General features: G+C 37.4%; 1 protein-coding gene across 3 annotated transcripts in view; it reads left to right on the top strand.

Annotated features, from left to right (window-relative positions):
- The window catches only part of LOC106872918 (probable aminopeptidase NPEPL1), a 79,974-nt gene that overhangs the window by 24,636 nt on the left and 32,680 nt on the right, over positions 1–22,658 (top strand). For all 3 annotated transcript variants that reach the window (XM_052976436.1, XM_014920097.2, XM_014920098.2), the window contains exon 2: positions 15,629–15,808. In XM_052976436.1, coding sequence (XP_052832396.1) covers positions 15,662–15,808 — 147 coding nt within the window. In that variant the 5' untranslated portion in view covers positions 15,629–15,661. The remainder of the gene's footprint in view (positions 1–15,628; positions 15,809–22,658) is intronic.

The following is a 22,658-nucleotide window of genomic DNA, read 5'->3' as shown; positions in this document are numbered from 1 at the left end:
TGTGTGTGTGTGTGTGTGTGTGTGTGTGTGAGAGAGAGAGAGAGAGAAACTGTCCAGTGTATGTCAGCATGGTAAAAATAGGTGATAGCAATAGTATTGTTGATTCATTAATGATAATGTATTTATAATTTTGTATTTGAACTTTAGTTTTATAATAGGAACGTAGATTTTTGTGAAACAAAAGAAAAGTTTTGACAGTTTCTGTATGTCGTATTGCAGTTGTTATTGTTCTCTAAGTCAGACCTATAATCAAAGATGTTCTAGCTGGTAGCCCAAGACTATTTGACCCAACAGGGTAATGATTTAAGGGAGATTTAGTGAGATTTGTCAGCTATTTTTAGCAGTTGAGCATGCTGCACAAATGCTTCCTCATTGGTTCGTGGCTCCAATTATTTACTGATGCTTGGGAGAGGAAATAAGAAAAGCTTGTCTCTCATGAAATTTGAACAGAAAGTTGAAAGGTTATTTGTACCAATTTTTACTACTCTTTGATTAATTATTATTTCTCTCTCGATCTCAGGCACATTTTTTTTTTTCTTTATTTGATTTTTAATGGATATCTCTTCTAATGTAGCTAATAGGTCTTCTACATTAGCTGGTTGTTTCAACCTTAATGTATTACTGGTATTCATTTGAGCAGCTTAACTAGAAAGGAAGGTTATAAACCCAAATATTCTCTTGTGGATTTAGAACTCAGAAATGTGAGAGTGGAATAGTCTAACTGATACCCACACGACACATAAATGCTAACTGATGATAAAATACTAAATATCATTTAAATATCATTAGCTCTCTACAAGCTGTGCTTCTTTCTCCATTCTACTGTTGCTAAATAAAAAAACAATAGCCACTTATGTATAAAAAAAAATAATGCAGATAATTTATGAAAAAGCAAATTTCTTGCTGTACTCGTCCAGAGATGATATTTTTTATGGATGTCTTGTGTTTAAAAACATGAACTATTTTAGCAGCAGATGAAAATCGTCCAGTAATGGTGGTGAGAATGCTAGACACACATTTCTGCATCATTGGGCTTTGTCAGTAGCATGTACCCACTGCCAACCACATGTCAAGACAAAATCCATTGCTCCTGATATACAAAAATAGTGATTGAACAAGTACTGCTGTTGCAAATAGCTGCCCAGCTGAATAAAAATTCATTATATGCAACAGAAGCAGTATTTAGTCAAAATAGCCATGTTTTTATCATACTTAATGTAGATACATTGCAAGAAAGTAAATTTACTGTAGTATTTGTCTGCAGATAATCTCTTATGGACATACTGTGTTCAGAAATGCAAATATATCAATAGCAGACGTATTTGCATAAACTTAACTTTTGGTGTGAATTGAACAAATCTTCTTGACACAGTATTAAGTTGGATACCTTTCCTGACACTAAGCCTTTCTCATCTCAACTATGGTATTTTATTGGTCTTTGTCCCTTGAGCCACAGAACTGTGCCACATAAGCAAACGTTAACTACTGCTGATGTAATATATTGATTTCTGGAAAGGATAAAAAACAAAGTCAACCTCAGCAGAATTTGAACTCAGAGTGTAAAGATGGATGAAATGCCTCTATGCATTTTGCCTGACATGCTAATGACTCTGCTGGCTCACCGCTTTTACCTATGTAATATATTGATACTACTGGGTAGTGGTTATGTTTATGTGACACAGTTTTGTAGTTCAGTGGACAAGAAGGCCATTGAGCACCCACACCCACAGAATGGGCTCTTTTCAGTTTCTGCCTACCAAATCCACTCACAAGGATTTGGTCAGCCTTCAGCTATAGTAGAAGACACTTGACCAAGGTGCCACATAGTGACACTGAATCCATAACTGCATGGTCAGGAAGCAAGCTTTCTTAACCACACAGCCATGCCTGCACCTAAATGACTAGTTGCCAAGGTGATAGTTTGTAATTTGAAGATGATTTGACTGGTATTTCTAGCAAGTAGAATATCCTACCTCCCACATAAATAGCTTCATTATTGTTTTGAAATGTTACCCAGTATATTGATTATGGAAGTAATTGTATCAATGTAAGACACTTGGTTGGCTGACTGACAAAACAAGAGTTTAACAAGCATTTGGTGCAATGTGAATTTCTAAGTGTCCTGCCCTGCTGCTAATGACGTTTTATTTCAGCAGAAATTGCAGAACACAATTTGTTCAGCAACTTGCACATATGTAAATGCATCCATGCACAACTTCCTACATGTTGCAGGATTACACTTGACTCTGTTTATTTTCTCATTTTCCTTTTCTTTTCTTTTCCCTTGTTTTGTTGCTGCTATTGTTATTTAGATCCAGGCAAGCTGGCAGAATCGTTAGCACACCAGGCAAGATGCTTAGCCGCATTTTGTTTGTCCTTACCTGCTGAGTTCAAATTCCACTGAGGTCGACTTTGCTTTCATCCTTTCAGGGTCGATAAAATAAGTACCAGCTGAGCACTGAGGTCAATATAATTGACTTGCCTCTTCCTCAGAATTGTTGGTTTTGTGCCAAAAAAAAAAAAAAAGAAGATTGAAACTGTTATTTAGACCCATGTCACTTCTGATTAAGCAAACCTATGATCAGCGGTGGTTCTAGTTTCAATCCCAATACACATCACTTTGGACAAGCGTTGTTTTCTACTATTGTCCTGGGTCAATCAGTGGTTTATGAGTGAATTTGGGAGAGGAAACTATAGAAGACCATTGTCTGTAAGTCTGTGTGTATGAATGTTTGTGTGTGTGTGTGTCCCACTATCTTAACTTTGTGTTTGCATTGATTTGTTTACATAACTGTTTCGTAGAAGTTAAAGAAGAAACTGACAGAATGTAAATATCTGACTTGAAATATATACTGGGGTTGATTTGATCAACTAGACTAGTGGTTTTCAACCATTTTTTGCCTATGGATCTCTTTGATTCCTATTTTATTCGGGTGGACCCCCCCCCCCCCAATAACCATTTAATGGCATAGGTAAAAATATGGTTGAGAACCACTGGTTTAAGTGGTTAGTATTAGGAATGATATTCAATCATAGAAACTCTGCCAGACCAGACACTAGAGCACAATGCAGTCCTTGGGCACATTTGGATCCTGTCAAACCATCAAACCCATGTCTGCGTAGAACATGGACATTAAATAATGGTGGTGATATGTTTTCAATTTTCATGAGACCTACCTTTAATCTTTTAATTGCTTCAGTCATTGGATTGCAGCCATGCTGGATCAATCACCTTGAAGAATTTCTAGTTGAACAAATCGACCCCAGGGCTTATTTTTTTGTAAAGCCTGGTACTTATTCTATTGGTCTGTTTTGCCGTAAACGCACCAATATCAGTTGTCAAGCGCTGGTGGTGGTGGTAGGAAATAAACATACTCAAAGGGTGTGTGTGTATATATATATCATCATATATATATATATATATATACACACGCATACATATACACAGACACACAGTGGTCTTTTAGTTTCTCTACGAATTCCACATCTAAGGCTTTGGTCAGTCCAAGGCTATAGTAGAAGACACTAGTGTAATTTTTTTCATTAGAGGCATCCGTTGCTTGGATCTTAGCAACTTTAAATCCAGTACTTAAGTATGCTGGCTGTTAAAGTTATAGCACCTAAACCTAAGGTTGTGTATGCATGTGTGAGAGAGAGAAAGAGAGAGAGAGAGTGCTATTTGTGGTTGGTATTTACTTTGAACACCCTAAAACTATTTAGTGTCTAAGCTTTGGTTATTATCTACTAGAAATGTATTCAATAACTGATATTTTACTACCCTCTTAGGTCACCATATATGTTTTGAGAATCTGAAAGAGCTTCACTATGAAATCTAATCCTACTTGTTAGATACAACATGAATGACTCAGAATTTCTGGCCAGCATTTTATCTCTCTTTCTCTCTATCTCTCTCACTCACACACAGGTTGGTGAAAATGAATCAGGGAATAGTAGTAACATTATAAAATAAAGTTTACTGGGAGCATTAAAAACAAACAACTAAAAAAATTATGTAATGAAGACAATAGAATGTACAGTAATTGGCAGAGAGAAATGTATTAGTGTTGGTGAATAGATAACTCAGAGATGCCATCGGTATGAAAATTATTTCTCGTTAGCCTTTAAATGTTACAATAAATATATTATGTAGGAGTAAATTATTAAGTGATAACAAAAAAAGTTTCATTGTCGCATTGTTGTTATCATTTTCTTTTTGTTTCTTTTTTATGTCTACTTTTTCCATGCTGGTCATGGATTGAACAAAGCTTATTGAGGCAGTAGCCTATGGCCTGATGCTGTTCTTGTGATCAGCCCTTAGTTTTCTAGTGAGTTTAAAAAATTTTTGCTGGTTTTTGCTTAAAACTGCTGAGCTAAGTCATGTTGTTTACCGGAGAGGTAAACAAACACATTTACATAGATGTACACACACACACACACATTTTCTAATTGTATTTGTCTAGTGAATGACTTGACATGAGACTGTGTAGCTACATCATAGAGAGGTCATATATAATGTGTGTGTGTGTGTGTATACAGCTTGTATGACTGTGCTGTATATATATGCATATATATACATATACACACAGCACAATCATACAAGCAGTGTCATTCATTTCCAATAGTGTGCAAAATGCAAAAGCATGTCTGGCTATGGAGAAATATTACCTTAGCTGGAAACAGGTGGGTTGTTGGTGACTTGGCCATAAGAAATCTGCTTCAGTAAACTTCATCCAACCCCTGCAAGCATAAAGATGTAGGCATCAAAAAAAAAATGACTGACATAGAAGCATAGAAATTAGTTTGGTTTAGACCAGAGGTTCTCAACCAGAGTCCATATAAGATTTTGGGGGATCCATGTAAGCAACATAGTAAATTGGAGATCCAAAGTAATATTTCAAGGATCCATGAAATAATTTTGCTTTGGATGTATTTATTGCAAGTTTCTTTCTCTAATGTTTTACATAGTTTTTAACATGTTTCCAGCCACTGAAACATGTTCTCTCAGAGAAAGTTTTTGCAAATCTATACAAGTAAATGTATCAGAATCAAAATAGGAATTTTGAAAGGGCTATCTATAAAACTAGTTTTTAAACATTGACTGGCTATGGGCTCCACCAGAATAAAATATTAATCAGAGGTGTTTATAGATAAATGGTTGAGAACCACTGCTGTAGATGGATGCTTGCTTCTCTTTCTAAATTTTGTGGTTACCAAAGTGAAATGGAGATGAATCCTATCATGTATTAATAATCAGAAAATAATCCATTCATTTTATCTTTTAATTGCAGAAATTAATAACTGTAATTAATATTCTTTTCAATAAATTGTTCACTATGTCATCTTTGGCTTTTAATTTAGTTATATTTACCCATTGTGATTGATGTCACATTGAAAAACTATCTCTTCCAGTAAACCAACGCAGACAATGAGTCCCTGTGTTAATTGATGAAGTGGAATGATTTATAATTGTGATAATAAAAATAATTACTTTATGTGGAGTGGGGTTTGTTTATATGTGTAAAGTAATTAAATCAAACAAATGAGATGGCAGGATGAAAATAATTGAATGAAAGAATTCTAAGAAAGTTTGTTAGTCAAATTGGTTACATTTGATATGTTCTTAGTATGCATAATAAAATATTAGTTTCAAATTCTGGCACAAGACCAGCAATTTCAGAGGAGGAGGAGGGGCTAAATCAATCAAATCAACAAAGTAGTGCTCTGCTACTACTTATTTTATTGACACTGAATGAATGAAAGCCAAGTGGAATTTGAATTCAGAATGTGAAGATGAATGAAATACCACTAAGCATTTTGTCCAGCATGCTAATGATCCTGCCAGCTTGTCACCTTATGTATGGTAGAAATATTACAAAAACAGCAGTAAATGTGTGTATATATATATATATATATATATAAGTAGAGAAATTTGAAAAGACAACACGAAACCGGTTATTTCTCAAAATACAATGTTTATATACCAAAAAGATTTTATAACATTTTTTCTGACAATTTAAATATATACTTTAACCATGTAACACAAGCCTTCTGTAGTTTTTTCACTCTTGTTATCTTTTATATATATATATATATATATATATAGGAGAGGTAGGCTAGTTACACTGGTTCAAATGCTAAATTTCTTTGCAGATTAAAGCAATTAGGCATTTAATTAAAACAGGTTATTAAAATGATTTACTTAGATGTTTTTTTTTACCCTTTCACTGTCGTGTACGTCACATGTGAAACACAGGACATCTTTCCCTGGCATCCAAGCATCATATATGATACACATTTCCATTTTTTTTCCCCAACTATCAGAATAACTTGAGACTTATGATAGGAAAGCTTTATACTACTCAGAGCATATGAAACCAGGGGTTAACTGAAAGTCTGAAAATAAGCATATCTTTTATCTTTGAACTGTTTCAGTCATTAGACTGTGGTCATGCTGGGGCACCACTCCAAAGAACTTTTTTAGTGGAATGAATCAACCCTAGTACTTATTTTTTGTTTTAAGCCCGGTACTTATCCTATTGCTCTTTTATGGGGACGTAAATAAACCAACAACATTAAAAATCGAACATTAAAAATAAATAACAAAACAAAAGACGTGCATATGGAATGTATGAACTTGATGCTAAGTAAAAGTGGAAAAAAAAGAGTGGGTTTTTCACATTTCGAGCATAGCTCTTCATCAGGAGGAGGTGAAAGGAAATGTCCAGAGAAGGAAAAAAGTCCAGGAAAAGCATGTATGTGGTTACATGGCTGAAGTGACTGGAAATCATATACATGTATATATATTATGGGCTTCTTTTAATTTCCATTTACCAAATCCACTCACAAAGCTTCGGTCAGCCCGAGGCTACAGTTGAAGACACTTGCCCAAGGTGCTATGCAGTGGGACTGAACCTGAAACCATGTGGTTGGGAAGCAAGTTTCTTATTACAACCATGCCTAAGCCTATGTAATCAGCATTTAGGAAAAACTTTTGAAAATACTTTATTCAGGCAAAACATTGATTGAGTTGTTGGAGCATTGGTCAAAATTCCTTGTGATATGCATTCCAGTTTTTGTGTTCTGGGTTCAGATTCTGCTGAGGTTAACTTTGCCTTTTGTCATCCTTCTGGGTTGAGAAATAAAGTAGCATTCATTCATCCTTCAACATGGTTGAACAACCAGTCAGTATTCACAGTATGGATTGTACTATTCATCCTTTCAATCGCTGAATACAAAACGTGGCTCACAAGACCTGCATTCATGTGATTTTCCTGACTCACCGATGATTCACCATCTCACCCTTTCATGCCAATGCATCACAGAGTTGTGAAGTCCATTTGCAGCTGAGTGAACCAAAGCAATGTGAAATGGTTTTGCTCAAAAACACAACACACAGCCAGTCTAAGAATTGAAACCATGATCTCATGATTGTGAGTGCAACACCCTAACCAATAGGCCACACCCTAACCAATAGGCCACACACCAGTGTAGGACAGGGATAGGCAACTTTTCATCAACTGGGGGCCTGCATTGTATCATTTCCAAGTGGGAGGGGCTGCCTGATAATACACACATGTATGAAATATTACTTGCCCACTTTACACTGAATTTTTTTGCAGTTCTTCTTAATTTTGTCTTGGTATGAAAGTTTGAATTAAGCCGGCAGCTCTCATTATTTCCTAATGATGATTACTAGTGTAAATAAATTATAATTTAAAATATTGAGGTGAAAAAAAAAGAAAATTCATTGATATTTTATTAAAGAACAAATTTCATTCTCTGTATCAATGAGATTTTTGCACATTCATATTCTTTACCATATTTTCAATATTACGTAGAAAAATTAGATGTTGCTACTTTTAGGTTATGCTGTAAATTAGTAACCAAATTAGAAACTCATCAAGGGCCGCATGCGGCCCGCGGTCTGCAGGTTGCCCATGCATGGTCTAGGACATTGAACTGATGGAATCGTATTGGATCGAGTGCTTTGTGATATTAGTATAGGCTGCTTATTTTTGGAGTTCAAAGAGTTAGGTCTGTCATGAGCTCTAGCACTCACAAGGTTAGAGCTTAACCAAGTTTCCGTGATTTTTTTTAGTTTTTGTTTTTATGGCTGGGTTCCAACCTGGGCTGCAGCAACAAAGTCCACCCGACGTGTTTCTCAGTCCTGGATCACTGTCTCAGAGTCCTGGATACATTCCAGACCAATGTCTCCAATATCAAGTTAATGTGTGATGTTTTCCTCTTCGTACATCACCATGAAGTGTATTCTACAAGACTAATTTGGATGCTTCCATCTCAGGGTGGTGCACACAGTGACCAGATAGTTGTAGCCATCTTTGCCTGATCTTTTTGCTAACTTTTGGCAGGTCTCTATAAAGGCATTCATTCTTATATGTTGCTGCTGTTTCACATTTAGGGCCATGGTGTTTAAGTGACTGTGACATAGGTGGAATATTCAGGCTCGATGTGATCAATTTAAATGCTAAAGGGTTAATATGACTTCCAGTTTAACTTCATCATCTGGTCATGGAGTTGCTTTAGTGATTTGCATGCATTTGGATCAGGTCTTCAGTGTAAGAAAATCTTCTTCCTATCTTCTCGACTAAATGATTAAAAGAAACAAAAGAAAAAATGGGTGGGATTGGATGGTAATATTTAGTGTTGGGATGCATCTAGGAGATAGGCTAACCAATGCCTGGTGTGTGGATTTGGCAGAAAGTAACTGAATGGAAGCCTGTCTTTGTACCTCTCCACCACTACCTGACAACTAGTGTTTGTTTATTTACTTCCCTATACATTAGTCCAGCAAAAGACATTGATAGAGTAAGTACTGGGATTAAAAAATAAGCACTAAAGTCAATCCATTTGACTAAACCCTCCACAGCAATGCCCCAGTATGGCTGTAGTCCAATGAGCGAAACACATAAAAGACAAAGGATATAGGAACTGTATATCTAGATTGCATTACCTTATGTGTTTTTCTTTCCTTAAAGACAACTGGGTGTGATTTGAGGGAGATTTTGCTGCTATTAGTTGCTGGTTGAGCAACCATGTAGAGCAGAGGTTCTCAACCATTTGTTGTCTATGAACCCCTTTCATTACTATTTTATTCTGGTGGGCCCCCATAGCCATTTGTTATTTAAAAACTAGTTTTATAGAAACTTCCTTCGAACTTCTTTTTTGTTTTTCACCCATTGACTTGTGTAGGTTGAACTATATAAAGTGTTAGAGAAAGAAATTTAGCTGTTTCATGTAATACATACCAATACATCCATCTAAAGCAAAATTTTTTCAGGGACCTTTAAAATATTATTGTGAATCCCTAATTTACTATTTTGTTGTGTGAACCCCCCAAAATATTACATGGACCCTCAGGGGCCCTGTGGACTCTGGTCGAGAACCGCTGATGTAGAGGCTCCCTCATTGGCTTCTAAAGTAACTGGTATCCAGCAGAAGCTAAAGCTATCTACTGTAGTACACATACTCAGTGAAGTACAGATCATTATGTCGCATTACACTATCAGAAGCAGCTCTCATCCCATTAATGCGGATATTTAGAATAGCAACGTGTGTGTGTGTGTGGCCAGTTGATCTGACCAGCTGATGCCAAGCCTTGTATCAATTGATTTTTACTGTACATATGATACTTCTGCTTTTTAACATCATCCTCCAGTTTTTTTTTTGTTTTTTTTTATATACATTATATATATATTTAAAATGAGAATTTTATATATATAAATTTGGCATTCCTTTATTCCATCTGTTGCATATGTATCTTTAATCAGTAATTAATGATGTCACCCTATAAGTGCAATTGTTACATGCAACTCAAAGGGTTGACACAGTCTGAGGATGTGTTCTGTAGGATTATGTATGCTGCATTTATAAGTTGCATGTATAGATTGCAATAATTAATTACTGGATGCAGATACATATGTAACAGATAGAGTAAAAGAATATCACATTCATGCCTTGTTTTTTGTTTTTTGTTTTTGTTTTTTTTCTCTCATGGGGACAGGAGAGGGTGTGTGATAAGAAGCTTGCTTCTCAACTACATAGTTCTGGGTTCAGTCCCACTGCATGGCACCTTGGTAAGTGTCTTCTGTTATAGCCTTGGGCTGACCAAAGCCTTGTGAGTGGATTCAGTAGATGGAAACTGAAACAAGCCCACTGTATATATCTGTGTGTGTGTGCGTGTTTGTCCTCCATCATCATTTGACAACCTGTATTGGTTTATTTACATCCCTGTAACTTAGCACTTTGGCAAAATGTGAGTAATAGAATAAGTACCAAGCTTAAAACAAAAAATAAGTACTGGGGTCAGTTCATTTGACTAAAAATTCTTCAAGGCAGTGCCTTAGCATGACCGCAGTCTAATGACTGAAACTAGTAAATGATAAAAAATTATTGATATGTTCTTTATACTACATTATAGTTCTGGAGTGAATTTAATATGATTATTGATACAAGCTGCAACCTAAATGGTAAATTTGTCATGCAATGAGTGCATCTGTCTTCCACCCTAGCGGTTGAGGGTACCTGTGGAAGAGGTAGACCCGGGAAGACCTGGGATGGGGTGGTGAAGCACGACCTTCGAAAATTAGGCCTCACTGAGGCAATGACTAGTGAACGAGACCTTTGGAAATATGTTGTGCATGAGAAGACCCGGAAAGGCAAGTGAGACCATAACCAGTGGCCTATGCCAGGGGTGTAACCAGCCCACCTATATGCATACCTTTCCTTCACTGGACACTAAACTCTGCTTGCAAAGACCTATTGAGGCAAGTGAAATCGAAACTGAACCAAATTCGATGACTGCCACCCGTGCCAGTGGAGCGCTAACAGCACCATCCAAGTGGAATCATTGCCAGAGCAGCAGTCTCGCTTCCGTGCCAGTGGCACATAAAAAGCACCATTTGAGCGTGATCGTTACCAGCGTCGCTTTACTGGCACTTGTGCCGGTGGCATGTGAACAAAACATTCGGGCGAGGTCGTTGCCAGCACCGCTCGACTGACTCCTGTGCAGGTGGCACATAAAAACACCATTTTGAGCGTGGCCGTTGCCAGTACCGTGTGTCTGGCCCTCGTGCCGGTGGCACGTAAAAGCACCCACTACACTCTCAGAGTGGTTGGCGTTAGGAAGGGCATCCAGCTGTAGAAACTCTGCCAAATCAGATTGGAACCTGGTGCAGCCATCTGGTTTGCTGGTCCTCAGTCAAATCGTCCAACCCATGCCAGCATGGAAAGCGGACGTTAAATGATGATGATGATACGCACACACACACACACACACACACACACACACATATATATCATCATTTAACGTCCACCTTCCATGCTGGCATGGGTGTATGTATATATATATATATATATATATATATATATAATAAGTATTGATATGTATTTAAGTAGTTTGCTTCTTAATATAGTTTTGGGTTTAGTCTCACTGTGCAACACCTTGGGTGAGTGTCTTCTGCCATATTACTCGGTTGACCAATGTGTCATGGTGAATTTGGTTGATGGAAACTGTAATGAGCCTGTAGAGTGGGAAATGAAAGTAATCAAGCCCAAAGTAGTGGGTCTAGACATAGCTATGTGGGTGAAAGGCTTGCTTCACAACCACAGGATTCTAAGTTCAGTTCGACTGTATGTCACTTTGGGCAAATGTTTTTTTAATGTAGCTTCAAATTAACCAATACCTTGTGATTGAAATTTGATAGGTAAAATTTGTGGAAGCCCTATATATCGTGTGTATATGTGTATATATATATATGTGTATATATATATATATATATATATATATATATATATATATATATATATATAAATACATGGTAAAGTTGTCATGCAGTAAGTGCATCCATCTTCCACTTTTATATATCAATGGAGGCAATGAATAACACCCTCATGGCTGTGTGGTTACAAATTTGCATATATTCACACACACAGATATAAATACTAGCTTAAAAGTTGCCCTGTGAGGTAGCTTTTGAGCTAGCTCCTATGGAGGGCTCTTCATTGGGCCTTGGGCATGCATTGATTACATATTAAATTTTATTAAGCTTGCCCAATATTTTTCAAGCAATGAACAATTTTCATCAAAACAATGATACAATTTGTCGACTTGGAACATATTGCAAAACTGCATGATAAACAACATTTTTTGTCTTCCCATTTGGGGGTCAGTACAATTTTTTTTCTATCTAACCTCTTTCTTTCTCTCTCTCACTTTCCTTTGATGGTTTTCAACCATCTCCATCGCAACTGCCATATACACACCATTCAGACTTCTGATGCCACCACCATCACCACTGTCTTTCACATCACTTACTATCACTGTCATCCCTGATCGCCTCGGCTACTACTACAACCACCACCTCTACCATCGCCTCTATCTCTATCACAGCTACAGCTCACACTATTACTATCACCCCATTACCTTCAGAACTCAATCTACTACTGCCCTCAATGTCTCTATGCCTACTATTACACTAACCCCAGTGTCACTGAATAGTGAGAGAGGGAGTCAAAGTGTGACATACTGACACACAGAAATTCGTTTTGGCATTTATTATATATATATATATATGTATAATATAGGTATGGTGACGCAGACAGGAAAAATAGAACTCAAAATATGAGTATATGGTGCATGAAACTCTTGGCCCTTGAGTCACTCTTTTGCTTCTGCTAAATGTTAGTAAAATTATATATATATATATGTAAGGCTGTTTGCTTCCTTGCAACATGGTCTTTGGTTCAGTTCCACTGAATGACAAGTAGGGCAACTGTCTCTTACGGGACTGACTAAAGCTTTGTGGGTGGATTTGGTAGAAGGAAACGGAAAAAAGTCTGTCCTTTACATGTTTGTGTGTCCTTGATGATAATTGTAAATGAGCATTACTGCTGTACAAGCATTGTTGTTCATTTCCAGTTTTCTGCAAGATCATGTCTGACTGTGGGGAAATATTACCTTACTTGGTAACAGGTGAAGATTGGCAACAAGAAGGACATCTGGCCATTGAAAATCTGCTTCAATAAATTCCATTTGACACAAGCAAGCTTATAAAAGTGAATGTTAAAATGATGATAATGATTTTACATATATATATCATCATCATCATCATCATCATCGTTTAACGTCCGCCTTCCATGCTAGCATGGGTTGGACCCCTAACCCTAGACTCTTCCAGTGCAAACAAAAATTAATGAAAGCAATTCAGTGCGTGAAATGATATTATGTAACATTTTATTTTAATTATTCATTGCATTGCTTTATATTCTCAATGAGCAACGTACACGGCTTGGTTTATCAAGTTTCATCATGACTCATTTCATATTGTTGTTGTTTTTGCATCAAGTCAACCTTGATTTATCAAACATACAAGGGGCTGCTGGGAAGTTCCTGGCTTTAAGGATATCACAAGTTCTTTTACAGGGCTTAGTCAAACTGAAGAACTGCTGCAATAAGTGTGTGAATCTAAGATGGGGGAATATGTTGAATAAAATCATGATTAACCTCCTCTATTTCCTTTACCCAAAGCCAGGGACTTATCAGCATCCCTTTCTATATTGCCTTGTAACTATCCCCTCTTTCATTTTTTCCCACTTGAGTGAGTGTGTGTGTGGTTGTGTTAGTAGCCTAGGGCTTTTTGGGTTCATTCCCACTACACTGCACCTTGGGGAAATGACTTCTATTGGCCGACCCATACGTTTTATGTGGATTTGGTAAATGGAAATCGTGTGGAAACCCATGTGTGTGTACACTTGTATTTCCCCCACCACTGCTTGCCAGCTGGTGCTGGTTTGCTTACATCCATGTAACAGCAGTTTGGCAGATGAAACCAATAAAATAAGTACAAGGGGCTACCCAAAAGAAACCAGAATTTTGCAATATTATTTTATTCACTTAGTTTTACATGTTTACACTTTTATTGCCTTCAAAGTATTCTCCATTTGAAGCAAAGCATCGGCCCAGGCATATTTTCCACTATCCAAAGCAGTCTTGAAACTCGTGCAAAGTGATACTTTTTGATGCTTCTGTCATTTTTTTTTTCTTCATCTCTTCCACATCTGCAAATTCCATAGCACCAGCTTTCATCACTAGTGTTGACCTTCGAAAAATGGTCCAGATCAATTTCCATCTGTTCTTTCAGTTCACGACATGCATTCAGTCATGATTGCTTTTGATCTTCTGTGAGCAAGCAAGGAACAAATTTTACAGCAACTCTTTTCATTCGCAATTCCTCACTCAAGATTCATTGGCAGGAGCTCTAGGATTCACCAGTCATATCAGCAAGTTCATTAATTGCCCAGTAATAATCCTCCAAGATCAGTTCATGAATTTTCATGATTTTTTTCATTCTAGAGATCAGGGGTCACCTTGAATGAGGATGGTCTTCAAGCAACAAGTGACCATTCCTAAAACATGGAAACCACTTGTAAACTTGTGTTTTGCTCATGGCATCATCCTTGTAAGCTGTTTGAAGCATGACAACTGTTCTGGTTTCTGTTTTCTCCAGCAGAAAACAGAAGCACACAGTTTTTTGTTTCTGCCATTGCAAAAATTGACAAACGGGAGAAGCACTGCAAAATAAAGATGCATCACATCACAGTACAACTTCACATGACAATGCCAGTCGACAGACTGATGCCTGAGGGTTGCATCAAGTGGCTTCTAGTAGCAGAAGCCTGAACTACAACAGGCTTTTGGGTAGCCCCTCATATTAGAGTCAATTCTTTTTGACTAAACCCTTCAAGGTGGTGTTCCATTGACTGAAACAAATAAGCGATAATAGGCATATCATTGTGGGTTGAATAATTCTGCAAATTTTCATCTCTCTCTCTCTCTCTCTGTTCATTGGCCAATGGGTTTTTTTTTTTGTTTCTAATCTGATTCCCCCTGTTATGCTTGGCTGGCAAAACCAAGTTGAGTGATATGTCTTGCCTAAGACACACAACACAACATAACACAATGACTAAGAAATCAATAAGCTAGAAACATGCATAAATAATAGATTATTCAGATGTAGTTTTTGTAGTTGTAAACTGCTGCTATTGTGCACAGTAATATTGCATGCATGAAAAAGATGGATTTGTGGAATATTGAGGCATGACAGTATTGATATATTATATAGGTGCAGTTGTGACTGTGTGGCAAGAAGTTTGCTTCCTAACCACATGGTCTCAGGTTTAGTCCCACTGTGTGGCATTTTAGACAAGTGCATTGGCCTATAACTCTGGGTACATCAAAGCCTTTGTAAGTGGATTTGGTAGCTGGAAACTGAAAGGAAGAGGCTAACTGTGTGTGTGTGCACGCACGCTACTGTCTCTTTGCTTTGACATCACTTGTATACACTTGTCATGACTTAATATGAAGATTGTACATCAGCATCATTGTCATATAAGTGAAGTTGTTCATTTCCAGTCTTCCCTGAAAAACATGTCTCACCATGGTTGGAAACAGGTATGGGTTGGTGACAGGAAGAGCATCTGGCCATAGAAAGTCTGCTTTGGTAAATTCTGTCGGACTTATACAATGTGTGTGTTAAAACAGTGATGATGAATCTTTTTTTTCAACGATTTTAAATTTGTAATTTTTCTTCTTTCTGTTTTTGTTTTCCAGATAATTAAAGGAAGAAAAAGTAAAGAACTAACAATGACTCGATCTTTGAAGTTTTCGGCTAAACTCAGCCCTTCTGATCCACAAACCACTCCCGTCCGCATCATTGGACAAATCAGGAACTTGAACAAAATTGGGTACGATGATGTCAAAATGAAGTTGGAGCCTGTGATTACTGCTGAAGTAAGTTGTTTATCATCATCATCATTATTATTATTGTTTAAGGCGGTGAGCTAGCAGAATCGTTAGCACACTGGACGAAATGCTTAGCGGCATTTCGGCCTTCGCTGTTCTGGGTGCAAATTCCACTGAGGTTGACTTTGCCTTTCATCCTTTCGGAGTCGATAAATTAATTATTAGTGAAACACTGGGGTCAGTTTAATCAACTTAACCTCTCCTGCCAAATTTCAGGCCTTGTGCCTATAGTAGAATGGATTATTGTTGTTGTTGTTGTCATGGGTCATTTAGCTTAATGGTACAAATAGCATAACTGGAGTTTGAGACGTAGAGAATTTGATTCTCTGTAACAGTCTGCTAGTCACTTCTATAAGGCAGCAAGCTGGCAGAACCATTAGCACACCAGGCAGAATGCTTAGCAGCATTTCATCCATCTTTGCCTTTCAACCTTTCAGGTTTGATAAAATAAATACCAGTTGAGTCCTTGGGTCAATGTAACTCTGAACCTGTTGGCTTTGTACCAAAATTTGAAACCATTAGTATTGTTGTTGCTGTTATGGGTCACTTAGCATAAGGGTAACTGGAGTTTGAGAGGTATGGGGTTCGATTCTCTGTAGCGGCCTGCTAACCACTTTTATAAGGTGGTGATCTGGCAGAATCATTAGCACACCAAGTAGAATGCTCAGCAGCGTTTTGTCCATCTGTATGTTCTGAGTTTATATTTTGCTGAGATCGACTTTGCCTTTCATCCTTTTGGGGTCAATAAAATGTCAGTTGAAAGCTGGGGGAGGGAGGATGTAATCAGCTGATCTCCTCTCCCAAAATTTGAAACTGTTGTGCTGCTGCTGCTGTTACAGATGAAGACGAAGAAACAGCAAGAGCGAGCTGGCAGAATCATTAGCATGCCAAGCAATATGCTTGGCTGCATTTTGTCTGTTTTTACATTCTGAGTTCAAATACTGCAGAGGCCAGCTTTGCCTTTCATCCTTTTAGGGTCGATGAGATAACTACCAGTTGAGCGCTGGGGAAGATGGTGAGCTGGCAGAATTGTTAGCTGGGCAAAATACTGAGTGACATTTTTTCACTTCTCTTTGTGTTCTGAGTTCAAACATGGCCACAGTCAACTTCACCTTTCATCCTTTTGAGGTTAATAAAATAAAGTATCAATCATATACTGGAATTGATGTAATCAACTAATCTCCTTTCCTTAAAATTGCTGTTCTTGTGCCAAAATTTGAAATAATAATCATTTTTATCACAAATGTCACCAAGATCAATTTTGCCTTTCATCCTTCTTTGAATGATAAAGTACCAGACAACTAAACTCGTCTTCTCCTCTCCCCCTGCTCCAATTTTCTGGCTTTATGGCTAAGTTACAATTTTTATTATTATTATTACCTCCGCCTTAAGGTGGAGGTATTGTTTTCAGTCGTGTTTGTTTGTTTGTCCGTGGACAAGATATCTCAAGAACCGCTGGATGGATTCAGACAAAACTTTCTGGGATGTTTGGCCTTGTGACTGGCACAAACTGATTAGATTTTGGGATCAATCCGGTAATGGACAAGGATTCTGGATTATCTTTCCGTTTTTTTAAAATTTAATTTTCAATAGCAGTCTGGTTCATTTTTAGTATTCTTGTTTGTGAGAGCAGTCCAGCTTATTTCAGATATTCTCATTTTAAAAATCATCTCCGGCTAATCATTGAGAGGATGTTGGTGTTGCCTTGGTGGAGGTTTGCCCTCTCTGAGTGCTCTTGGTACAATTATTATTATTAGGGTGGTGAGCTGGCAGAATTGTTAACACGATGGATGAAATGCTTAGCTGTATTTCACCCGTCTTTACGTTCTGAGTTCAAATTCTGCCGAGGTCAGCTTTGCTTTCATCCTTTCAGGGTTGATAAATTAAGTACCAGTTGAGTACTGGGGTTGATGTAATTAACTAGTCCCCTCCTCCAAAATTTCAGGCCTTGTGCCTATAATAGAAAGGATTATTATTATTATTATTATTATTATTATTATTGTTGTTGTTGTGTAAGGTGGTGAGCTAGCAGAATCGTTAGCATGTTGAGCAAAATGCTTAGTGGGATTTCGTTTGTCAGTAAGTTCTGAGTTCAAATTCTGCTGAGGTTAACATTGCCTTTCATCCTTTTGGGGTCAATAAAATAAGGCCCAGTTGAGCACCGGGATCCATGTAATCAACTAGCCCTTCCCCTAAAATTTAAGGCTTTGTGCCAAAATTTGAAGTCATTATTATTGTTGTTATTATTATATATATATATATAAAAAAAGATTATTGAAGAACTAGTAAAGACAGAGCTTAGACAACATGTACACACAAGATGTGAAGCTAACTGGTGATTAGTGTTGTGGTGGTGGCTGTTATGTAATGGTTTTGAATATTGAATGAGAAGAGCTTTGTCATTAATTTCTAATCTCATTATCTCTGCTTTAGAATTTCAAGGAATTAAGAGTTTCTTTGTATCACAAGTTCTGTAATTGTTATTGTCGTTACCATCACCACCAATGCTGTTATTGTTTAGCTCTAGGTCAGCTGTGGTTGATTAGAGCTATGATCAAAGTCATTCCAACCATGACCATCCTGTGTTTATATGTTACAGTTAGCTGCTCAACTATGCATATGTTTGGTCAGATGAAAAATGACTCCCTGGTAATCTCGTAAACCAGTCCTGCATGTTTTGTGGTTAAGCTGTTGGTAACTAAAAGTGTAACGCCATTCTACGGTCTCACCTTGGGTATGAGATGTTTAGGCACAGCCATTTTGATGCTGTCCATTTGGTGTTGATGATTTAGTCCAGATTTATTTAACATCAGATATTTTAATGTTTCTCTCATTCTCTCTGCCTCCCTCTTTCTCTCTCTCTCTCTCTCTCTCTCTCTTTGTCTCTCTCTTTCCCTGTCTGTCTGCCTCCCCCTCTCTCTGTATGTATATTTTTTGCAAATGCACACGTGTGTGTGTGCTTGCTTCCAGTGCCAAAACAGGCCATGCCAAATCATCAATGTTCAAACAGCTGTGCCCATTTATCTCGTTCAGTCTCACCTTGGTGAACAGAGTGGCTGGCACTTTGATATGGCAAAAGAAAAAACCCAATCTATTTCTATCTAAAATGGCAAGTCATCCTACAAATGGGGTAGGGTCCCATTAAAACTTCTGAGGATAATGTTGACTTTCTTGTTAACTCCTATACTTGATTGTCTCTCTCTGTAATAATGCACTGACCATGGCTTTCCTGTAATCCAAGAATATGTAGAACCGAAGCCCTTTAACCCTTTAGCATTTGACCCCTTTGATTGCAACCCGTCTGTTCAAAAGTTCTCAATAAAAATCTTCCACCAAACCTTACTTCCAATTTATGTTCCTAACTCTGGGAACTCGGTTATTTTACTAAATTTTTTGTTATATTTAAAATTAATTGAAAGAAACACAGAGTATCTCAATGGAAATATGGCAACAAAAGGGTTAAACTGGCTGTATCTGGCCTAGATGTTTTATTTCTTTTATGTTCAAACTAGTCAGATCCAGCCTCTCACACTTAACCTACAATGTTAGTTTAAAAAATATACAGCCACATCATTGAAATCTCAAAGTTACAATATAATGTATGATTAATTCAAAACAATGTGAATAAATAATCAGAACATTTGACAGAATAATCTGAATGCTCATTTATGATGTGCAATCTTTTAACTATCTCCCTACAAGGTTATGTAAATGAAGCAACAGAATAATGTGTCTACACCCAAGGTCATAGTATACAGTAATAGAGACGGAGATTATGGTTGTTTTATATTCCATCATAAAGGGCAATACGTTTAACTGTTTTTGTGTGATGAATTTAATCAATGTCAAGCTAAGTGAAATCCTAGTCATGGTCAGTGCCAGTGACACATGGAGGTAACGAGTAAGAGGCACCTGTGCGGGTGACACGTAAGGAGCATTTGTGCCAGTGACACGTGAGAGGCACCCATGCCACTGACACATAAGAAGCACCCATGCTGATGACACATAAGAGACACCTGGTATACTCTGTGGAGTGGTTGGTGTTAGAAAGGGCACCCAGTTGCAGAAACCAAGCCAAAACAGATGACTGAAGCCTGGTACAGCTCTCTGGCTAACCAGCTCCAGCCAAACTGTCTTACCCATGCCAGCATAGAAAACAGACACTAAATAACGATGATAACATCATCACATTCACTTTTCCATGTGGCATTGGTTTGAAGAGATTTCTTGAGGTAGTATTCCACAGGCAGATGACTTTCCTTATGTCAGCTACCCTTGTGTTTTTTTAACCCTTTAGCATTCAGATTACTGTATCAAATATAATGCATATTTATTCGCATTGTTTTGAATTAATCACATATCTTGTAACTTTAAGATTTCAATAATGTGATTGCTTATTTTTAGAATGACTTTGTAGGGTAGGTGTGAGAGGTTGGATCTGGTCAGTTTTAACATAAATCTCATAGAATATTTGAACCAGATATGACCAGATTAAATATTAAAGATGTTCTACTAGTCTTTACATATTGAACTGCCAAGCTACAGGGCATATTTTTTATGCAGGACATACAACAAATGTCATTGCTGAGCAGTGGTAATGTGAAGACGTGCTGTGACAAACACACACACACATAATATACATGTTGTAACTTGAGGATGTGCTCTGATATCTCTTCACCATTTCTCTTTTTTCAGCTGGGGTAGCCATGTATCTCCTCTACTACAAGACACTTGTTTCTGTCCCCTTTATTATACTTTAACCTCCCATCACCTGGCATAGAGCCACCTTACTCAGTGCTAACCCTCTCCATTTGAGGGATCTTGTCTTACAAGTTACTTGGTGTCCTCATGAATGGCAGTGCTACCTAAAAAGCACCCAGTACACTCTGTGAAGTGTATATTAGTGACAAGCAGTATTAATACTGAGAGGTAATATTTATCTCCACTTAAACATGATATATAGATTGGCATGCTGCCTCTATTGGTCGGTGCCCAGTTTTGACAACCAAACAGGGTCAAAATCATGTGATCTGGTGGTCTCAGCACTGGAAGTGGCAGGAATTTATTTCACCACTAGAAATATAAAAAAAGAGGGCATTTTGCACCAAAAGCCAATATGAGAGTTTCTCTCGTGGTAACTATCACAGTATAGTTTGTTCTAATAGAACATCCATGTTTAAGTGGGGGTAAATATTACCCCTTTGTGAAGTGGTTAGCATTAAGAAGGGTATCTAGTTGTAGAAACCTCACCAATGCAGACAATGGAGTTTGTTGCAGTCCTCTGGCTTGTTGGCTTGTTGGCTCCTTGTCAAATTGTCCAATCCATGTCAGCATGAAAAACAAATGTTGAACAACAACAACAACGATGATGGTGATGTATATATGTTAAGTTGAGATTATTTTAAAATTGGACAGGGCAGCAAGCTGGCAGAACCATTAACACGCCAGGCAAGATGCTTAGCGGCATTTCCTCCATCTTTATGTTCTGAGTTCAAATTCCATCAAGGTTGACTCTACCTTTCATCCTTTCGGGGTCGATAAAATAAGTACCTATTGAACACTGGGGTTAATGTTATTAATTTAATCCCTTCCCTGAAATTGTGACATTGTGCCAAAATTTGAAACCGTTATTTTAAAGCTGGTTTAACTCTTTCGTTACCAAACCGGCTCTGGCTCTTAGTACAAATGTCTTGCTATCATAAGTTCTGAATTAAAATCTTCCACCAAACCTTAGTCACAATTCATGTTCCTAACACTAGCTGAATGATAACTAAGCTATTTTACTAAATTCTTTGTTATATATAAAGTAATTGAAAGAAACACAAAGCATCTCAAAATAAATACAGTAACGAAAGGGTTAAGAACAGAACAATTACTGATGGGAATGGCTCAGTTCTGATAATAGTCAAATTTATTGTCAAATTACCCACAACATGAACTTTATAACATGCACACACGTGCACATGCATGCACATACATGCATACACATGCATACACATGCACATTCTTATTGGGTTTTCATAGAGTTTCTAGCTTGCTAATTCCATTTACTGTAACCAAGGATTTAGTTAAAAGATACAGTCATTGAAGAGTTAACTGAGTAAATAATACTCCTTATCTGGTAACTGACATTGTTGACATTAGATACCAGGGTGTTGTTTGTGAATGACTGAAGTAGAACTATTTGTCTTATCTAATTTATAGTACATTGTAAATCTCTCTCTCCTTCTCTCTCCAGATGATTGCTAGACATTAAACTCCGGATACTTGTACTAATTGTTAACACCAGCAATTGCACTACGTGACAACGAAGGAGCCTCTATGTAGTTGCTTGGCTTTCACAAAATAGCAGCCAAATCTTCTTCGATCCACCCCTTAGCATCCCCTTTTTCTTTTTTTATTTTAGAATGACATTGTAGCATAGTCTGAAAGGCCTGATATCTAGTCAGTTACAATGCAAAATCTTGAAGGGATGAGATACTGCATGATTAATTCAAAACAATATAGATGAATAAACATGCATTACATTTGACAGAGTAATCTGAATGCTAAAGGGTTTTACAAAAAAAAAGTAATGGGAGGAGATATTGAATATATAGTCCTTAGGATAAACTGTGTCTGACAGAGAAGGTGAGAAAGGTCATGAGTGGAGTGCCTTTATTGTCTGCTTAATAAGGGTTAAGTGGGAGAGAGCATGTGTATGATTGTCCAATTTGGTAGAAATTATTGTGAAATCTACAAATCAATCTTTAATGTCTTTGAAAAACTAGAGGACCCATAAGATGTGCAGCACTGAAAAGGCACATTGCTTAGTGGTTAGGGTGGCTCACAAGTGTAA

This window comes from Octopus bimaculoides, chromosome 24, assembly GCF_001194135.2.
Source record: "Octopus bimaculoides isolate UCB-OBI-ISO-001 chromosome 24, ASM119413v2, whole genome shotgun sequence".
Lineage (NCBI taxonomy): Eukaryota > Metazoa > Mollusca > Cephalopoda > Octopoda > Octopodidae > Octopus > Octopus bimaculoides.
This window is presented reverse-complemented; position numbering and strand designations above follow the sequence as displayed.